This window comes from Silene latifolia, chromosome 10 (genome assembly GCF_048544455.1).
Source record: "Silene latifolia isolate original U9 population chromosome 10, ASM4854445v1, whole genome shotgun sequence".
In the NCBI taxonomy this organism is placed as follows: domain Eukaryota; kingdom Viridiplantae; phylum Streptophyta; class Magnoliopsida; order Caryophyllales; family Caryophyllaceae; genus Silene; species Silene latifolia.
In genome coordinates, this window is record NC_133535.1 from 41,750,016 (window position 1) to 41,771,838 (window position 21,823).

Here is a 21,823-nt window from a genome sequence, read left to right on the forward strand (position 1 = left end):
AACTGTTTGAATACCCCCTAAACTCAACTGAAAAGATGCACGAGACAGAGACCGTGAGCAGGATTGAGAAATCCCTGGACAGTATTGTGGCTAAGCGAGTAAACGATCAACGTCTTCGGGAAACACATGGACAACTGTGGAAGGAGACCAGAGCAGAACTAAACAAGTTGAAGACGATTGAAACCCTAGAGGATAAAAATCGCATTATTTGGGAGGATAGTAAAGCCAAGATAATCGACTGTATGGAGAAGCTTACTACACCGTGTCCGTTCAACAAGCAAGAGATGTTCGGTAGAGACAAAGAAATATCAGGCATTAAAGAGGAGCTTCTTAACAAACAATGGGGTACATCAATCATAATAATCCGTGGTGAGACAGGTATATATGTATATTATGTATATTCTAGACCTCACACGAATGCTTTTTGGATCAGGCCTCCCCATACCTGGTGCTAATAATATTCCGAGATGGTTTCTTAACAATGGATACGTAATGTAATTTTCTCAACTTGAATGACATATATAGTACTTCCTCCGTTTTTATATGATGTACCCATTTGTTGAATATATGAGTGGAGTATTTTAATAAAATGGGTACATCATATGAGAATGGAGGAAGTAACTAATAAATTTGATATCAACAGGAACCGGGAAAACGATGTTGGCACAGTATCTGTTTGAGGACCCTCAAGTTTCGAAAGCGTTCCACATAAGAGATTGGATAAATTGCAATGACATTAAAGATAGAAATATATTTGAAGCTGATGGTAGGTACATTCTTGCACATGTTATAATGACAAGTTATTGTTGTTTGGAAGGGAGGAACAGATACCCAACTGGGTTGATTGTCTTCGATGCTTGGCCGCAGTTCACGCATGTGGACACCATTTCTGTTCTTCGAACTGCACTCTCATTTATTGTACCACCGAAACCTATGTGTTTGAAGATACTTGTGACTACAGGCAACTCGCCTTTTCAAGAACGTGGTAGCTGGCGCCCCAGGTATTCTCACTTTCTCACCTCTTTGTATATAGTATCTCATAGTAATATTCACCTAATCAATATATTATTCTAATAATATCTCTAATACTTTCTATGTGCCAACTGCCAATGAGATCGTAAATAGTTTATATTTACTTTATTTTGTAAGAGAAAAATAAAGCAATTTTAAAATGGAGTACTTTATAAGTAAACTTGAAATCAAGAATTTGAAGTATCGACACCTGTCACCCTATCTTTTTATACTTAGGCCCTATTTAGTAAGTCAGTGAAGAGTTTAGGATTTCAAGTATCTAAGAGGGGGTTGAATTAAATTAGGTACTTTTTTAAAAAAAAAAAATCAACTTCATCTTTATTGTTTTAAAGTAAGTTGATTAACAATAGGAGAAACAAGTGGATATATCAAATAAATCGAGTAATTAGAAGTGTATCACGTTGTTAAAGAGAATTGCTGAAATCATAAAACAACAGTTTTTCTGACTGTTACTTGTTTGTCATAGCAAATAAAGTTAAGGCTACAGACTAGAAGTAACAGTAGTAAGGACTGTTGTTAAAGGAAAACGCAAATGAAGAACAAGTAAACTAATTGCAGCGGAATCAAAAGTAACGAGAGATCAACACAATAATTTTTGAATTGGTTCAGCCAACGCTCTAAGGGCTTGCGTCCAATCTTCTTTTTATTGATTAGTTAAGTGATCTACTCCGACTACTTAAAACCCTTACAATAAAAAGGACCAACAACCTACTCTGGTTGCGACAAGAGTTCAAGGACTACTCCGTCTAAGAACTCGACACTCTAACTTAGAATGTTTAAAAGATTAAGTTTCCTCAAACTGATTCAAGAAGAATTGAGAAGGACAACTTATTGATCAAACGATTCTAGGTAAGAGAACATGATACTTAAAGCAGTAGAACAGACTGTTGTCACTTGAAGACTTAGAAAAATTTTGCAAATAAAAGAAATGCTTTGAGTTCTTTAAAAACAATTTTGCAAAACACTTTGAAATTCTCAGAAAAAAGTCTTAACAAATGAAGAAGAGGAGTGCTCTTTTTCCAGAGAGGCAAACTAGGGTTTTGAGGCCAAGACATTTGATAGAAGACAAATATAATTGAACTTTCCAAGTTTGCACAAGAAGGAGTATTCTTTCAAAGGTGAAAGAAAAAAAGAGGCTTTGTAATCATCCAAAAAGGTTCTTGTAAATCAGTCACAAAGCAAAGTTGACAATCAATTGAAGACACTTTAGAAAATCAATTTTAAAAAGAAACAAGTTTTACTTTCCAAAAGCCATGACAAAATGATTTGCCAATTTGAGTAAAGCCCTTTTAAAAGATGCATTTGGGATATTCTTTTCTTCATAAAAAACCTTTCATTATATTTCAAAATATCAGAAATGTAAACTTCTCAAATAGAAGTCGGTATTTGAAAGCTTGAGTATTTTGAAACCAAAGACTCTTACTTCTTCAAGTGACACGAACTTGAGTAACAGTCTTGCTTACTATTGCCTCGATAAGCAGACCGTTGCAGAGCAACAGTCTTGCTTACCGTTGCACCAATAAACAGACCGTTGCTTAGTACCATACTCCCTTACCCTTACATTAGTGACTCTATTACAACACAAGTCTTGGGTAACTTTCATCAACACTTCACCTTGAATCAATACTATATATTAATTCCAGAAACCAAGGGACTTCAATGTAATTAAAGAAATTTATACAAATTAATTATACTATATAGTTTTAAATCGATAGCACCGTGTGATGGACCTGAACAAGGGACTTCAATGTAAATATTATATAGTTTTGGTTAAAAGTATTAATTTAGATAAAACTAGAATATGGCGAGTTTCCTTAAAATAACAGGTCCCACTTACGGTGTTAATTAGTATAAAGATGTTAATTATTTAACATACACAAATATAATATAAGTATATGTTAGATTTTGGAAACTATTAATAGGTAAGTAAATCAATTCAGATTTCCAAAAAAATATAATATTCCATAATTCATTAGATTTTTAATTTAATTAGTAAAAATAATTATTAATTGATTTTCCTTAAAATAAACATATAAACATGCCTTACTTATGGTATTAATTAGTATAAAGATGTTTTAACATAAACAAATATAATATAAGTATATTATATTTTGAAAACTATTAAAAAGTAGATAAATCAAGCTAGATTTCAAAAAAATATAATATTCCATAATTATTTCGACTTAATTAATTTAATGCATATATTTATTTCGAGTAGTGAGAGTAATAAAAGTAACCTTGGATATAGTAATCACTCATTGGATACTTAGAGAGTAAAAATAATTTTGTTAGTAGTGAAAAGAATTGTAGTAACATTGGATATAGTAATATGATAGTAATCACTCATTTGAATAGTCAAAATAACAATATTAGCAGCGAGCGAGAGTAGTGAAAGTAACAGAAGTAACAACGGGAGTAGTGAAATTATCAATATTAATGTACAAGTAGTGAAAGTAAAGTAAAAGTAATAATAATAACAAATGTAATAAAATTAACGGTTTTTTCCCATGGTACCCTCGAACTTTGACATATTACACATGGTACCCCTCATTTTATGTTTTTACATATGGTATCCCTGTGTTTACCTTTTTCTTTCCCAAAATACCCTTAAGTGACTTTCCGTTATAACACCGTTAGTTTACATCTAAACACTCCACCTCTTTTGGTTTTACCCAAAACACATCTCTTAACCCCCCAATCTTCATCTTCTTCCTTTACATTTTCAAGCTTAATCTCACTCATCCCCTCTTCAAGTCAACTGTTCCTTTCAAAAAATAGTCCCTCTTATCCAAACAAAGGGTAAATAAGCAGGTGATTTCTCAATCCGTACATTAATAGCCTAAGGCACAATCGTTCTCATTGGACCTTCTTGCTAACAAAAGCCTGGATTTGGCATCTATGTAGTGGTGGGACCATAAGGGGTCATTGATGGCTTATAGCTACACCTTTCCTTAATAAGAAAATGAAATATTCGACCCCAATCCTAGGAATCTAGAGTTAGAGTTCCTGGGTTTCGTGAAACCTGTGGACAACGGACAACGGTTTCAGCAAATAGAAAGCTTCTTCATCCGATCAATTTACCTCTCTACAGGAGATTCCAGAACTACTTTTCGAGAAGCAAGCAATCTACATAGGGAATCAAAAACCCACTTTAATAGGGCGTCCTTTGAAGAGACACGTTCACTCACTGGGTTCCTGAAGACCAAATCATATGCACCAATCTGTGAATGCACTGTCTGCACTTCGTGAAGCAACTGGCGTTGATGTGGCTGAGGTTTCTCATGTTGAATTTGCTGGTATTGCTTCCAAAAGACCCGGTTTGTGAACCGGGTTGTTGATTGTGTGTTCAACACCGTTTCTAACAAGAAGATTGCAACTCTCAGGTTAATTGATCTGAGTGGAGATTAAATTGGTGAAATGTTGATAATTGACATTGAGATTTAAGTGGAGAATAAATTGGTGAAATGGGTTTGATTGTTTCACAATTATGAGGAAAACCCAGAATTATGAGGAAACATGGATGGTGGTAGTATGGTACTGGACTGGGTGACGGTGCGGGTCCCGCTGATGGTGGTGGTGACAGGTCCTGCTGATGGTGATTGACTGATTGGATATTGCCGGTAATGGTGGTGTGGTGTGGTAGTAGTGGTGGTGGTGGTAAAGGGGATGAGTGAGATTAAGCTTGAAGATGTAAAGGAAGAAGATGAAGATTAGGGGTTAAGAATTTTTTCAGGTAATGGGGATATTCAAAGCATTCCATTAGTAATGTATCAACGTTCTAATAAAAATACTTGTATGCACCAAAACCCCCGGATTCCGCGGGGTAAAATATCGAACAAGCGTAGTCCTTTCTAAAGAAAGAAGTCTAAATCATAAATCAGTCTAAATCAGAATCAGAGTTGGGCTTTCCCTTTGCTTTTCTTTTAGTACTTTATTCTGAGTCTTATCTTAGATTAAGACTTTGCTTAGCACCCTGGCCCTTATGGGCTGGGCCACACACGTGCTACCATAGAAGTCTAACTAGTAGTAAAGGGATCGTTCAGCTCCCGCCTTACCAACGAGCCGACAGCTGATGGCATCCGCTCAAGGACCAACTGGTTTAGGTAAGTATCTAATGCGTTCTCCGACTGGAGAAGTTATTTTTGGGGGAGAAACTATGCGTTTTTGGGATTTGCGCGCTCCTTGGTTAGAACCCCTTAGGGGTCCAAATGGTGTTATGACAGAAATTCAGCTAAGGGTATTTTGGGAAAGAAAAAGGTAAACTCGGGGGTATCATATGTAGAAACTTAAAATGAGGTGTACCATGTGTAATCTGTCAAAGTTTGAGGGTACCATGGGAAAAAACCGTAAAATTAATAATTCTAAGAACAAAAGCAAGTATGTATGAAAAATTAGCTAAGCAATCGATTTAAGTAAAATATTAATGGCGGGAGTAGTGAATTTGTCTCATAATTTATTTCATTGTAACTTTAAGATATACTCTGTTTCATAGAAAAATATATTAATGATAAATTTAGGAGTTATGCAACTTTAAAGTAGTTTTAGTTAACTGAAAATATATTTTAATACTAGATAGAGGTAGACCGGGCGAAGCCGGGCACCCATACTAGTATTGACTTAATCCTGAAATAGAATCCCCCCTACTACTAAGAGAATAAAAATTCTCTTAGTTTTCCCTCCAAAAAGCATTTAGCTAAATAAGGTAATAAATAAAATTTTCTTTCATTACATTATTATCTTTTCAATGAATACATTCTTATAAATAAACTCTAATTTTTTAAATAAATTTGTAATTATGATTTTTTCATTAAAATAAAATAAAATTGATATAAATTATAAAGTATAAGTTGCTAAATTTTTCAGTAATGCAATAATTATTATTGTAGAGAATAACTTGTGCTTACTATTAGCTTCATGACAAAAAAAATTCACAACTTAAATAATTTTTTTTATTAGTTTTCCATTTAAACTTTTTTGTTTCATATCAAAATATAATGGAGTGAACTGATAAATATTATTGAGGAGCAAATTTTAAAAGTATAATCCTCCTATATACTAAGAGAATACAGCTTCTCTAAAATTTTCCCTCCAAAGTGCTCAAACTTATATATGGAAACAAATTAGATTTTCATTTATTAAACTAATTTTCCATTTAAAATAATCTATACATAAAAACTGTATCTCCTATTCTTAACACCATGACGAAAAAAGATTTTTTTAAAAAATTTGATGTAGTTAAAATATTTTCATAAAAAACACAATTCATGGAATTATTCAATTCTTTTGATTAATTTTAATATTAGTTATTTTTATAAAAATTCGCGAGGTATAAATCTAAAATCTAAAACTAATACACTAAAAATTAAAAGGCCTATATTTACCGCGCATTTGCGCGGGATCTACACTAGTACTTTGAAACACAATTAAAATGGGCATGTCATCATCAACAATTAGGTTCTAACAGTCAGTTTAGCTACTATTTGACCAAATTAATTTATTTTACCTTATTCATGTAAGGGCTAGGTAAGTAGTTCATTTAACAAAGTAAGCTAGTTGAAAGGAAATGTTACCTAGGATAACATGTGATGAATAAGCTATGTAGAATTTCAGAGAGGAGGAATTTTAAAAAGATAATTGTATTTTATTTATAGTTCGATGTCTGACGATTACATAAGAGACACTTTATATAGTGTCTAAAACTTAGACCTAGAATCGTCTAGATGATATTATTCATATCATAATTATATTATTACGATTACGATATAATACCGTAATATTCTCCAACATCCCCCTCCCCCCCAAACCCATGGTAATTTGTCGAAATTGTCATGGTTTTGCACAACATTAATAAGAAAAACAGAGATAGAAAAAAATGAAACTTCTTCGGTCTCGGTGAACGGGAACGTCGTAGCTTTTCGGACCCGTCAAATTTAAATTCAAACGATCAATATTTTCGAATTCATTGAAATCTCGTTGTCAGGAATGCCGCAATTTTTCGAACATGAAAAAAAAAATTATCAATCGGAAGAGAACGCCATTTTTTTCGATCTCCAAACAAATAAATCAAAAACACCATTGACGTAGCTGCTTATCAAATTAATAACACAATTTTGTTAATCATGTGGCATATACCACATGACCCACGATTTCATCTTCACGAGTACCACCAAATAAGTGGAACTCCTTGTTAAAAGAAACAAACGCACGATTTTTTTTAATTCGTTAATTAATCATTGAAAAGGGAAATCCCGTCGGTGGACGTCGCATATCATAGGTCCACTGGCAGACAACATAATCTCGTGTTTTTAGGCCTCAATATTGTGAGGCTCTGATATCATGTAGAACTAGTTTTAAACCCGTGCAAATTGCACGGGTAGATTATTTGAGAAGAAATTATAAAAATTGTAAACATAGAGTAAGTTTTAAAGTAAAGTAATCAAATCTCCCTATTTTTTGTTTAACTATATAGACAATTGAGTTATAAAGAAGATTTTAATTTTAAATTAAAAATTTCATGTGCAATTAGTATAAATAATATATTAATGCCAATTGGCCGGATAATTATCATGGTAAAATACGCCCTCTTAAGTCTTGTTAGCTAAATTTGAGTTTCTACTCGGCCTTGTTACACAGGCGGCTTCAAAAAAAGTTGACTACATAGATAAAACTAAATTATTCAGACGAAAATTATCATAGAATTAGTGAATTGAAATTACAAATTGTTAACCCGTTGTTCCATTTAATTGCACCCGTGCACAGGGCCAAATGAAAGTTTTGACCCGTACATATCTTAAAATGTAAATTCTGACCCAATTTTCATTTAGTACAAATTGTTACTTGGTAGACGGAACAAAATAAGAATTGACCCGTGCAAGTTTCAGTCGTTTTTATTATATATTGTAATAATTTTATTAGTATCTCATTGTATACTATTTATACTCGTTTTACTGCGTTTTGTACCATTTTTTTATCAATTTGTAACCGATCTCTCAAAAAATTAATTGGCAGATCGTCTCTCATGAGACCTACTCTAAGTTAATATAGGTACATAGCACAATACAATCAGGTGAAGATGAAAAATTCGGGAGGACGTGTTAAATTGACCCGCTAATTCTTGACTTGCGATTTAAAAGGCCCGAAACAAAATAACCCCCAAATTTGGGGGAAAAAGGATTGTATATCGGATGTACTTGAACTTAATATATAATTGAATTTTTGTGTATTTTTTCTGAATTTTATAAAGTTTATAAGTTACATTTTAGTTTTTGTGACCTTGAACTTTTTCTGAGTTTATATGTAATGTTTTTGAGTTATGTTGTAATTTTTTGAGCTTAATGTTTAAGTGTATGAATTCAAAAGCTTTATAATAAAAGTCATAATTTTTAAAATAAAACTCGAAAATTTGATCTTAAACACAAAAATTACACCATCTAATGTAATACATCAGATATATAGTCTACTTATTGCTAATTTGGGGTTAATATTCGTTTCTGATGTGTGACCTAACTCACAAATAAGATAAATTAGCTAAATCTGTATATGTATATATAAATAAAAAATACGTATTATATGATTAATATTTTAAAAAAAGTGATAATATGATAATTTTTGTTTCAAGTTAAGATTTGATACTCCCACTACTCCTATCTTTTGTTCACAATTTATATTATTTGTGAGAGTATTCTTATAAGTGGAACAAATTTATGAGATGTAGAATGAATAATGACAATATGAGATATCTTAATATACCAATTTGTATAAAGACCGTTTTAATTTAAAACAATTCTTTCATCCGACTAAAGTAAAGTTGGAAATAAAAAAAAATATAAAAGTGTCTTAAGTTAAAACGGTGTTAAGTAGACCGATCTTAATAAGGCCCATCTAAATCTAAATTCATAAAAAATGGCCCACATAAACACATCAAATGCCCATTATATTTTCTTATCAATGAAATTTTATATAAAATGCAAAAGAAAGTAGCCCTAGACGCTACAATCAGTTGCTCCAAGCCTCCAACTTAGTAAATCACTCAATTTAGCCGCTCATCTACCCCTTTTTGTCTCTTTTAGTCTTTCTCCATCTCAATTTTTGATTAATTAATTTCAACAATCTTTGATTTAAACTTTACCCAAAAAAAAAAAAATCCAATTTTTGATTATTGATTTCATCAGTCTTTTATGCAAAATTACTTCGGATCATGTGACAATCCAAATATAGTGCTCTTATACATTAGGTATTTTCATATTAGACTGAATCCTTCTTATTTACTTGTGTAGTTATAATGATTTCGTTTTGATAATGTCAAATCTATTTTTGTGGTGTGATTAACAATTGAGCTGGATAATTTACATGCATTTCTTTTATAAAAAAAATCATTTTTTTTGTTTATATGATCATTTTATAAATTTTCTTTTTGACTGAAGGTTATTTAAATTTTAATTATGATTTTTGGGTGTAAATAACATGTACTCACTTGGTTATTAGTTATATTGATTAATTATTTGCTATATTTATTTTCAAAAATTAATTACTACTAATAATAATTTATTATTATTATTTATACTTTATGAATGTTTTACTGTAAAAAAATATATGAAACACGTGCAAATTTTGTTAAATCCGTTATACAAAACTCGTGCAAATTTTGTTGAATCCCAATATAAAAAGTATAAGACTGCTGTAGTATGCTATATATGCAATGGAATGTATTTTTTGAAAATTATATATAATCGATTCATAACTAATAATTTGTCAATTATAAGAAATTGTAAATAATGTTTTTAATAAATTATAAACTTGTATTGTGGTAATTGTGAATTGTAAATTTTTGTAAACTTTAGCATCATGTTGCTTCTCGCAGGTATCAAATGTGTAAATAATTCTATCATAGAACGTGGCCCGATTTTTCAGGAAAAAAAAATCTACTTTTGACTTATTGACTTTCAACCACAGAGCGACACATAGGCTCTGTGGTTGTTCCTTTAATAAATAGGATTTTAGAGAGGAGGAATTTCATAAAGATAATTGTATTTTATTGATAGTTCGATGTTATATGATTACATAAGAGACACTTTATATAGTGTCTAAAATCTAGACCTAGAATCGTCTAGAAGATATTATTCATATCATAATTATAGTATTACGATTACGGTATAATACCGTAATATTCTCCAACAAGCTATAACATATTTGACCAAAGGTAATATGTTTTGTCAAATATTAGCTATCTTTTCAGCCTATTTGCCGACCATTTTTAGGGGCTGTTTGGTTCAAAGTTTGGGAATGGAATGAATTGTGAGATGAGAATCCATGGAGGAATGGAGTTAGAACACCATACCATTTAACACTTGTTTGGTTTGATTTTGTAATGGATTGTATATATCTTTTAACAATAATTTCACAAACATTCAAAGAAATCAACCAACAATCATTATGACAACTCTAGTGTTCAATCCTGCGTTAATAATTCATCATGTGCATCAATCAATGTTAATTATACAACGACGGCAATTTTTTAAGGCAATAGTCATACAACGAGTCGTCATACAGCGCCATATACAACAACAATTTTTTAAGGCAATAATCATGTATACCCATGAACAATCACAAGTAGTTTTTCAATGCAAAAATCATGATAAAAGTAGAAGATGAAGACTTACGTAGAGTAGAACAACAACAATTTGAGTTTTTTTTATTCTTTCTTAACTTTAGAGTTTGTATCTAGAGAGGAATGGAATTAGAAACTTGGGGAATGAGCGTGGTATGAGATTCCAAGGGGTTTGGATGGATCCCTTGGGATTCAAAATCCATTCTAAAAGTGATCAACCAAACACTTGAATGAGTGATATCCATTCCATTCCATTCCATACCCCCAACCAAACACCCCGTTAATATAATCAGCTACCTTATTAACTTCTAGTTTTCAGCTACATTTTCAGTAAGTTATTCAACTATTAGCTTGCTTTTTTAATTTTCAGTTGGTTTTTCAGGTATTAACTAGGTTTTAAGCTAGTTTTATGAATCAGATTTGTAGCTTTCGATAATATTTTATTTGTATCAAATATAAGAATTTTAATTTTAGGATTTACTAAATAGTTTAAGAAAGATATTAAAATATTAATATTAATAAGTTAGATTTTAGAAAGTATATGCAAAAGGTAGAAAATAAACATGGAAGTAGTAAATGTAACAGGAATCAACGACGTTAGCACTAGAAGTGACCATAATAGCAACATGAGTAGTGAAAGTAATACTAATAGTAGAGGGGGTTGTAAGGTAACTGTAATAGCAATGGGGCTGCTGGAGTAGTGAAAATAAAAGTAGAAGCGGAGGGAATAGAAAGTGCTCGTATTTCGGGTATTTTATAATCAAGTTATTTAGGGGTAATTGTCATTGTGCAAAAGTAAAACATCCGGTTTGCCTCAATGGTGGTACGAGTCAAGCTCAGGTCAATGGTGGCACACCCCGTTTGACAAGTCTAATGACCATCAATTACACCCACGCTTAATCCACTTTTTTACATTTACTCCTACGTTAATTTTTTTTTTAAATTACACCCAAATTTATAGCTCAGATTATATTTTGCACCCAACACCATTTTCAGGCGAAAGATATTATGAAGTGACGATTTTGGCCCAGCGTCTATTACTCTGAGTTTTTGCGACTTTTCAGTTACTTATCCTATTTAATTCATCTCTTCAACCTAATTTTCCCCAAATATTTTTCTTAAACATTTCCTCCTAAAAATTCCCCCAAATATCCGTCATAATCGTAATTTGAATTATGGAGCTCCTATATTAATTGAAAGATTGTTCATCCATCCCCAAATTTATGTAAGTTCTCCTTCTTTCTTTTTTTTTTCGTATTTGTTTGTAGCTTATATTCAAAAGATAAAAATAAAAAAGGCAACCTTATTAGTAAGAACCTTAGCAAAATTAAACGAAAACCTTAAATTGAACGCAAAGAACGAAAATAAAACAATGGGGATAGAGTTAGGATGAGGAACACAATGAATGAAATTAAATTGGGGAAGATGAGAGAGAAGGATAAAGAAGAGGATGAATGAGTAGAAAAAACAATTTAACCTATATGCTTAATAAAAAGAGGAAAGGCAAAATCGTCATAAAATTATTGTTTTAACCCAATAAATTTGAATTTTGACGGAAATATGGCCAACATCCGATTTTGGGTGTAAAATATAACCTGAGCTATTAATTTGAGGGTAATTTAGAAAAAAAATTTGACATGAGAGTAAATGTAAAAAAGTGGATTAAGCGTGGGCGTAATTGATAATTACTCTTTCATATATGAAAGTGTGTCTTATATTATGAAATGGTCATGCAGATATCAATTAGCTTACAAGTTGTTAAAGTCATGAGTGATGTTACTCATGACCTGGATTTAAACACCGCCAAGAACAAAATGGCCCTTATATAACTAATTTTACACCGAAAAATGAAATGGTCATACACAAAAAATAATAACTGTATTTTATTATCATTTTCATCTTTTTGTTCTACTAACTATACGAGTGATGAGGCCATATCTCCTTTCCCATACAATTTGTTTTGTTTGTACGCATACTACTACCCTCACCATGAATGTGGAGGTTGCATTGTAATAACGTAACCATTACATATTATTTTCTAGGTCTGACACCGCAACAACAACATTTAACTTATTGAAAGGTTTACAAGATGATGAGCCATGGGCATTATTTGAAAGCCTAGCATTCTCATCCGAAGGATCAAAGGAGGAGAAAACTCGAATTCTGGAATCCAAAATAGGTTTGAAAGTTTTAAACATGTGTGGCAATAATCCTTGTGTGATAAAGACTACAGCCTCCATTCTTTCTAGTAAGATCACCCTCGAAGAATGGAAGCAGTTCATAGAGGATGTTTGGCCAAGCCTTCATTTCCCGGTCGAGACTATTACTTCAAATTTAAATCTCGTCAGCTTTAAAAGATTACCGTTTTCCATGAAACGATGCCTTGTTAGAATTAATCCGAATAGAGACCATAAACTTCATACTAAATTATTCGGTAAATACTAGATGCGGAAGCGTACCTGATTACATGACGAATGGTTGGGATGAACCGCCTGGAGGGACGGTCTTCAGGATTAGATCTTCTAGTAGACACACATACCAATAGGATCTCTCTACTGATGGGATGCGGGGAGATTAGGTTATTGTGTGCTACCAGGGACCATAACCCAGGTGACTTATATATAGTCTCCTTAATCTAATGCGCCCATCATGCATTAGTAACCTAATGGGTATCTACACAATTAAGATATCCGGCCCATACTTTATAAGACGTAATTAATATGCCCGTATTATATTATCCAGATGGATCACTATATTGGGCTAAACTTAAACGATAGCAAATAAATACAATCTGTATAATAGTGTGTCCACATAAATAGTATTGGACCCAATATTCTTACAATCTCCCACTTGGGTCAAATACAGATAGTGTGTGACACCTGAAAAATTGTATTCATTTTATAACCTTACGCGCTCAACAGTGCTATCAACAATCCAACCGTCTTATGCAATTCGGTCCATCAATCATACTAACATAGGATCAAAGCGGCCTTTGCTACAGTTTGTCGTAACAGGACCCTCAATGGTCACGTATGCCAATATAACCAACGACATGAATCTAATATAGGTGCGTAGCATGAAAACAACATCCAAATGTGATCCAAAATATGTATATTTCCAACTGGTCCACCTTAGTGAGATCAACCAAAATAACACAGAGTGAAACCGAAAACCGAAAACCTTATTTCTGCAGAACTTAATAACCGTAAACTTTAATGTGTCTAACATGACAAACTCCCACTTAAACTGAAGTTCCTTAAAACTGAAACACCCATTTGAGCAATAAGCTCAAGAAAGACCGTGGGTGGTAATTCTTTAGTAAGCGGATCCGCAAAATGGAGTTTGTATCAACATGTATAATTGACACCTTTTCACTCTGAATTGTTTCATTAACAATACGTCACTTATATTGTTATTAGAAACTTTACAATTGTACATTTGTCGCAAAATAACTTAAATGGTCTTTCAATACCGTACTGAATTTGCAGCCTCATGACAAATGTTCATAACCAACTAGGAGTCGAAATACCAAATGATCTCAACCTGAATCGATCTCCTATAAATAATGTTTTGTTCCAAATATAAATAACAAACAATATATTTGGCTGCCCTTAATGGATCCAAGATCCTAATCCGTATTGCCTTAATATCTGTCCAACTAACTTTAGAATGTACGCAATATCCGAACGCATACAAGCTAAATATATATCATAATACTTAAACACATTAAATATTTCCTGAAACACATGAATTTAAGCATTAATGAATTTTTTCTGAATATTTTCCTTAGAGCATTTGAGACTAATTTGTCTCCTTTACTGAAAGGGTATTAACTAGAAATATTTACTTACTCCCAATGAATCTTGAGTATCTACAATCATCTACCCATTTATCTAAAACGAATAAGATGACAGCAAGGCAGATTTGTAATCTTTATGACGGAAAACCTTACTTGAGCTTTATTGGATGAATTCCCTTATTGCAGAAAATCTACTTTGAATATATTGAATCAAAGTTCTAGTTACTGCACTGAATAGTTTCATCAATGTCACAATTGCAAAACAAACCTTTACCATTCATCCAATATAACCAAAAACCGAATTTGCCCAAAAGTCTTTATAGTCAATACCGACACGATGATCCTGATTGTCACATTACCTTTTACACCCTTCTTGGTAACAAATGAATATTTGAAACCAATATATTTCACACTTTAGGTAATGGAACAAAGTCCAAATATCATCATTCATCAAATGACTTATTTTCTTTATGGCATCAATCCACTTATATGAGTTAGGACCTTCAATGGTTTGGCAAAAGGCGATTAAATCATCTTTAGCATTCCATTTTCGAACTCTTATTACAACTAATTAGTCCGTCACTACATTGTTGTCCATTTTTATCCATATAGGAAAACAATGTAATTATTGTAGTTGTATTTTCCTTATTATGTGGATCTTCTAATGAATTGGTTATTGAGATATTTGAGTTTGTTTAACCAAATTGATCTTATAATCATGTATAAGGAGACTTAAAACAATGTCAATTACCTTTTCTCCCACTCAAACTCAATATTCTCAATGAACCCCTTAATTTTCGTCTTAAATAGCTTTATTGTGGGATCATTACTTTATTACCCTTAAAACTTTAAGTACTATCCAACAAAATAGTCATTGACTATCCTTAAGTCCAACTATTAACCTTATGACTTTTAAACCTCAACCTTAATTAGTTGGACATACCGGATGTGTACATTATTTACACTATGATTAAATAGTCAATGGTATTGTTAGAAATTTATCCAGAGATAGCTGCAATTTTAAGAACTTATAACTAGAGTAATATAGGAACGAGTATGAATAATCACACTCCTTACCAGGCCTTAGGATCTTGTTTGCATACATACTACACCATCCATATTAAGAATCCTCATATGCTGTAATAATATCAAATACAAGATCAAACTCCTCTAGAAATTCTTTAAAATAACCTTGGCATTGTTATCCTTAATAGTCATTGCCAAAGTATTAACACTTATGAGCAAAATGACATAATTATTCCTTTACTTGAGAAAAATAACTCACCAAATATCACTAAAAACGTCAAGAACTTAAAACTTCTCACAAATGAGATTTAGATATCCATGCCTAAATTCCGTCTACAAACTAACATAATAATATAAACCATTAATACTTAAGTATAAAATGGTTCACCTTTCCGTATATGTTAATAATAAGACATCGAAAAATAACTGATATCTAATCTCCCTTAGTTTATCTTTATCCCCTTAAATTTGAATATCCGAAGTAAAGGGGTTAACAATTTCATTTTGACACAAAACATTAATTTTCTTTTAATGTGTCATACTGAAAAGAAATTGTTATTTCTTAATTTTTCTTTATATCCATTGAACTTTAATGCATGTTTACTTAAAAGAGATTCCAATCTAAACTATATAAAGTTATTAAAAATGATAGGTTCACTATTATTTGAATTAGGAAAATACAAAATTAATTATTTCTCAATAGACAAGAAACCAAATTTGTCCATACGAAAAATAACCCTGTCCACCTAAAGGCGGTGCCGAAAGTATTTTCCACATACAAATAAAAGAATAAGTCATTAATAATAACTAAATTAGTTGATTGTCTCAAATAACTTGGATGATGACATGCCCCAAATAGATGAATCTTTCATCATCAATTGGCTTGTAACATCTCAATTATACTTGCATCAATATACTTATGTGGGTGGAAAAACCAAATTCACCCACCAAACATGATTGGATATAAAAATTAACCTTAGACAAACTGGTACTAGATTTTCCTTATGTGTCCAAACTCTTAACAAACTAATGACTAAAAAAGGTCTAACCTTATGTTTGTTGTTATTTCTTTGAGTTTGACTTTTGCAGCTTCTTAATTAACTGAATTAACTTAACCGAATTAACTGAAACAATGCCCTTAGATATTTCCCTAAATTCGAATAATCACTAAACTCATGCATTTTGAATGTAATACTTCTCAAAGTTACATACCTTAGTCCTTACGATAACTTTTACCTTATGAGAAGCAGAATTATACATTCTTAAAGCAAGGTAAGATCAAAGCAACCAGAGATAAAATTCACATTCTCTTACCATTCATTTAATAAATAGTTTCATCCGAATTGAGAATGTAACTGAAATGACAGATATAATAACCATAAATGTCAAACGAATGAACAAAACAACATCCTTATATTTTGAATAAATTCAAATAATTAAAGTGTCTTTCCGAAATTAATATTTAGTTAGTGAACATAAATATTAACTAGTTAAAGACATCACTCTTTAGTAATTGTAATCAAATATTGACGATAAGCTCACGTCGAACACTAAGCCTTCCTTTGGGCCGACTCAATATTCACATGAAAATCCGAATAATCGTCACATATTTATTACCCTACGTGTATATAATTCTGCCAAATAATGGTCTTTCTTTGGGCCGACCATTATTCGCACGAATTACACACACTAAACTGAAAATTTGAATTTATTCATCCTAACAAACTGTATGGGCATAATCCTTATGAGTATCATAAACATAACGACACTCCCTTAACTTGATTTTCAGATTCAACTATTGGCATTCCCATCAACACAAGACACCTAGCACAACATTAAGTTTAGTCTTTGGACATAAAATTAACTTGTAAGTGGTCATCTTGGTGTAGTGATCAAGTATTAACAATAAATTCTTGTCAAACATTAAGTCTTCCTTTGGGCCGACTTAATATTCACATGGAAACCTGACAATTGTTACATACTTACCACCACAAGCGTGATTGAATTTCGGCCAAATAATAGCCTTCCTTTGGGCCGACCATTATCCGCATGAAACTCAATCACACACTGTAGTCATAATATTCTAAATCATTCAACTTACACAATAGAGGTTACTTTGGCAACTTATTGTGTCGATCAAACAACCTAAAATATTAGACCCGTTATTATAAATCCGATTGGCCAATTATTAAATCTAAAAACACAAGTCCTTAATTGACAAGTGACTTAACCTTTAGTGATAATATACAAAAAAACTATATCAAAATCATTCCTTAGTCATATAAGTCTTTAAAATTAATAGACCATACAAGTATATATCCTTATTTTTCACTTGTCCAAGCCCTAAACATTCTCTTATGAAATTATGGACACATAATTATACCATATTCATAAACCAAACAAACTTCACATTATGAAACTCGTCAAATAAAATTATCCAAAAGCACCCCACAACGAGGAGTCCAAGAGCGAGTGTCATTCTGAATTGCATAGAACTAAAACCCAAATGCACACGGATCATAAACCACTATTTTGAAACCGCATGCTTAATTCATGAGAAAAAAACTATAAGATCATTAACATACTAAACCAAAACTAAAATCCATAATTCAACATGACAAAGTCATATTACCATAAAACCAAAACACAACCACAGACAGATCGGCCATATTCATGAGTATATCAGTATATGCCACTTTCAGCATTATTTATCTTACCCCAGTAAAAATTCTATTGCACAAAAATAAGGGTTTTGATATATATTATGGCCAAACTTAACCGACATGTGATGGTGAGTGCCAAATCCAACCTTTTCCTTTTACTTAATTTTAGACGCCTAACCGTCCATTATGCAGACCAAAGCAATGATCATTCAAGATAAATTAACCATGATTCGGGATAAAAAAAAAGTGCATCATTCTCAAGATGCCACCACAAGGTCCACAACAACATACTTTCATGCAAGATTAAGTTTAACCTTCAACTTTTCAACTCTTAACAGATATCGAGCAAAATTTACCATATTCGTAACAATCTTGCAAAGTTGAAGGAAAATTACTCCGTACATATTCGTAACAATTGGAACTTTATTACGGAATTACCAAAATACCAATACGGAGTAATAAACATAAGTATACCAAATTGTACGAAACCGAATTTAATTAATTCATAACTTAATGAAACCCAACTATAAACATGCGTCAATCATCAACACATAACCTTATTGCCGATTGTCCAAAGTGCTTAACGTTTTGCTCTTTATTAATGTATTCATGCGTTAAGGACATCTCCATAATTAATAAATTGGTTTATTAATCCCATTGCAACCATACCCATATAAAATAGGATGTCAACCAACAAGATTACTATGAACAAAGAAGCAACAATAAAGCCTTACCCCCATGGAAAATAGAACAAGTTAAATCCAAATCAATCAAAAACCAATTTTCAAAAGGGCATACTGAATTTGCATACAAACTTACATGCATACAAATTACATAAATTGTCATAATCAAATAATTCACGACGACAGAAGCATTGAAATTATACCATCCAAATTCTGCCCAAATAATTTAATATGAAGATGGCTCTGATACCACTTGTTAGAATTAATCCGAATAGAGACCATAAACTTCATACTAAATTATTCGGTAAATACTAGATGCGGAAGCGTCTTTTATTACATGACGAATGGTTGGGATGAACCGCCTGGAGGGACGGTCTTGAGATTAGATCTTCTAGTAGACACACATACCAATAGGATCTCTCTCGATGGGATGCGGGGAGATTAGGTTATTGTGTCTTCTGGGACCATAACCCAGGTGACTTATATATAGTCTCCTTAATCTAATGCGCCCATCATGCATTAGTAACCTAATGGGTATCTACACAATTAAGATATCCGGCCCATACTTTATAAGACGTAATTAATATGCCCGTATTATATTATCCAGATGGATCACTATATTGGGCTAAACTTAAACGATAGCAAATAAATACAATCTGTATAATAGTGTGTCCACATAAATAGTATTGGACCCAATATTCTTACATGCCTTCTATATTGTTCCTTGTTTCCAAAGGATTACGAATTTAATAAAGTCGATTTGAATCTCTGGTTAGCGATCGAGTTTGAGATTCCATCTGAATCCATTATTGAGGTTAAGTTAGTTGGGGAGGAATATCTTCGGAAGCTACACAAGATGGGGTACTTGATTGAGTATAGTAAGATTGATGATGATGATACTTTAAGCTACAAGATGCCCAGTTTTAGTTATGAGTTTGTGAAAAATATGGCTAAAGAATATAATGAGTATCAATCATTTGGTAGCGGTGACCATGAAGAACACGTTGATCCTGAGACAATCCGACACCTGAGTTTTATTGTGGATGGTAGTTCATGGCATGCTCCGTCATGGCTGGGTGCGGCCAAAAATCTGCGGTCGCTTCTATTTTTGGGCAAATCTTGCGAAACTATTAGTGGTATTGAAAACATTATAACAAGTCTGAGGTTGTTGCAAATTTTTAATATGACAATGGTGAACTGTGAGAAATTGGCGTCCGACTTTGGAAACCTTGAAATGCTAAGATCCCTTAGGCTTGGAAAAACCTCTCCAGATTTCTTTACCAAGTTCGTTACAAGGATGCCTAACCTATGTGTTTTGGATATTCAACACTCCAATACACATATTATTTTTGGAGAAGAATTTCAAAAATTGCAAAATTTGAGACACTTATATGTTGGAGGTAACATGTTGGATGAATTATCGCCTAGTTGTGGGGAACTACTATCGCTCTCAAAATCAATTGTGCTTATGATGAGCAAAAATAATGCTTTACATAAACTGGTAGACTACAATTACATTATTGAAAATCAAATTGAAGATTATTACTCAACAAGTGATAAAATTTCTGATGACGTCTACATGTTTTCTGATAAATCATTGATTTGGCCATCAACCACTCCTGCAGATGCAGATGCATATGATGACATTGTATTTAAAACATTGCAAGCCCCTCTCAAAAGCTTAACCATTCGTTGTTGGAAAGGATTGACGCTTCCTCGATTTATGGATCTTGCTTCTATACAAATTATTGACTGCCACAAGTGTGAATACTGCCATAAATGTGAGTGTCTTCCGCTCTTAGGTACACTCCTTAAGCTTAAATCATTAAGTCTTTCGAATCTCACTGCCTTAAAGTACATAGAGAATATTGGTTATCCGGAAAATAAACCGTATTTCCCTTGTTTGGAGTCCTTAATGTTGGCTAATTTGCCTAAACTAGAGGCATGGAAGGACTACGAAGCTTATTGCTCCGATGTAAAACTAATACCTAAACTTATCAAGCTCCAAATATGTAGTACAAAAATAAGTTTTCTACCTGTAATGGGAAACATTGCATCATTGGAAGTGGAGGACATTTCCGTCAAGTTGTTGAAAGATCTTATATCGTCGACATCTTCGCCAACATCAAGTTTTGTAACCTCAAAGTCATCCGTTGAGACACTTAAGACACTAACCATCAACACAGTTGGTGGGTTAACCTCTCTTTCGATCAAGCTTCCAGTGTTACAGTCGTTGGTAATCCGACACTGCCATGAGCTGGCCACTTTGGTTGTGGAATCTCCTTCCCTTGAATCATTTGAACTTCATGAGTGCGGTAAATTGAAGGAACTTTCGATGGTATGTCAAGATATAGCCCAACTCACGAAGCTGGAGATCGAGTGTTGCCCAGAGTTGGATTTACATACAATGATACCATGGAAATCACTCATCAACCTTGAGCATCTAACGTTGATGAACCTTGCTAAACTCGAGTGCCTCCCAGACGACCTTCGTTGGTTAGCAGGGCTTAAAATAATGTCGATTTGTTGGATTTATGATATAAAGGCTCTACCGGAATGGATCTGTAGCCTTAGACATCTTCAACAATTAATAGTTCGGAATTGCCCAAGTTTAATAACCATTCCAGAGTCACTAAGGGAGTTCATGAATAATTCAAGAGACTTACAAGTTGAGTTCGTTAGTTGTCATGCATTGAAAAAATTCCCTAGATCTTTGCCCCGAAATCATTTGTCCTAGCACTATGCTCAAACATGTTGGTTCCATCTCAATTTCTTCAGCATTGTAAATTTGTTTCTATTTTGAATATTAACTTTTCTTTAGTCTTGTTTAAACAGATTTTACACAAAAATAGTGTAAAACGAATTCAAATATCACCCACCATTTTAGTGGGTAAAATTAGTAATTGTTTGAATTAGTGCATTAGTAGCTTTGTTGTTTAAGTTATTCCATGTTTAGTTTGTTATTAATTCCCATGTTTGTAGGAGTTTGTTATTTGACTAGCTTTTAGTGCTT

The 21,823-nt window shown here is 32.6% G+C and overlaps 1 protein-coding gene across 1 annotated transcript; it reads left to right on the plus strand.

Annotated features, from left to right (window-relative positions):
* LOC141607500 (putative disease resistance protein RGA1) lies at nucleotides 1–21,619 on the plus strand. The gene is made up of 4 exons (XM_074426852.1): nucleotides 1–378; nucleotides 644–1,001; nucleotides 12,682–13,024; nucleotides 19,478–21,619. Exons 1-4 carry the CDS (start codon nucleotides 36–38, stop codon nucleotides 21,545–21,547), a joined length of 3,114 nt encoding a protein of 1,037 aa, XP_074282953.1. The 5' UTR covers nucleotides 1–35; the 3' UTR covers nucleotides 21,548–21,619.
* The last annotated feature ends 204 nt before the right edge of the window (nucleotides 21,620–21,823 follow it).

What these genes read in the sequence shown, in the direction of transcription:
- LOC141607500 (XM_074426852.1), top strand. Translation starts at nt 36, where the DNA reads ATGCACGAGACAGAGACCGTGAGCAGGATTGAGAAATCCCTGGACAGT. An exon ending in AATAATCCGTGGTGAGACAG is followed by an intron (nt 379 to 643) that starts GTATATATGTAT and finishes TGATATCAACAG; the next exon opens with GAACCGGGAAAACGATGTTG. An exon ending in CGTGGTAGCTGGCGCCCCAG is followed by an intron (nt 1,002 to 12,681) that starts GTATTCTCACTT and finishes ATTATTTTCTAG; the next exon opens with GTCTGACACCGCAACAACAA.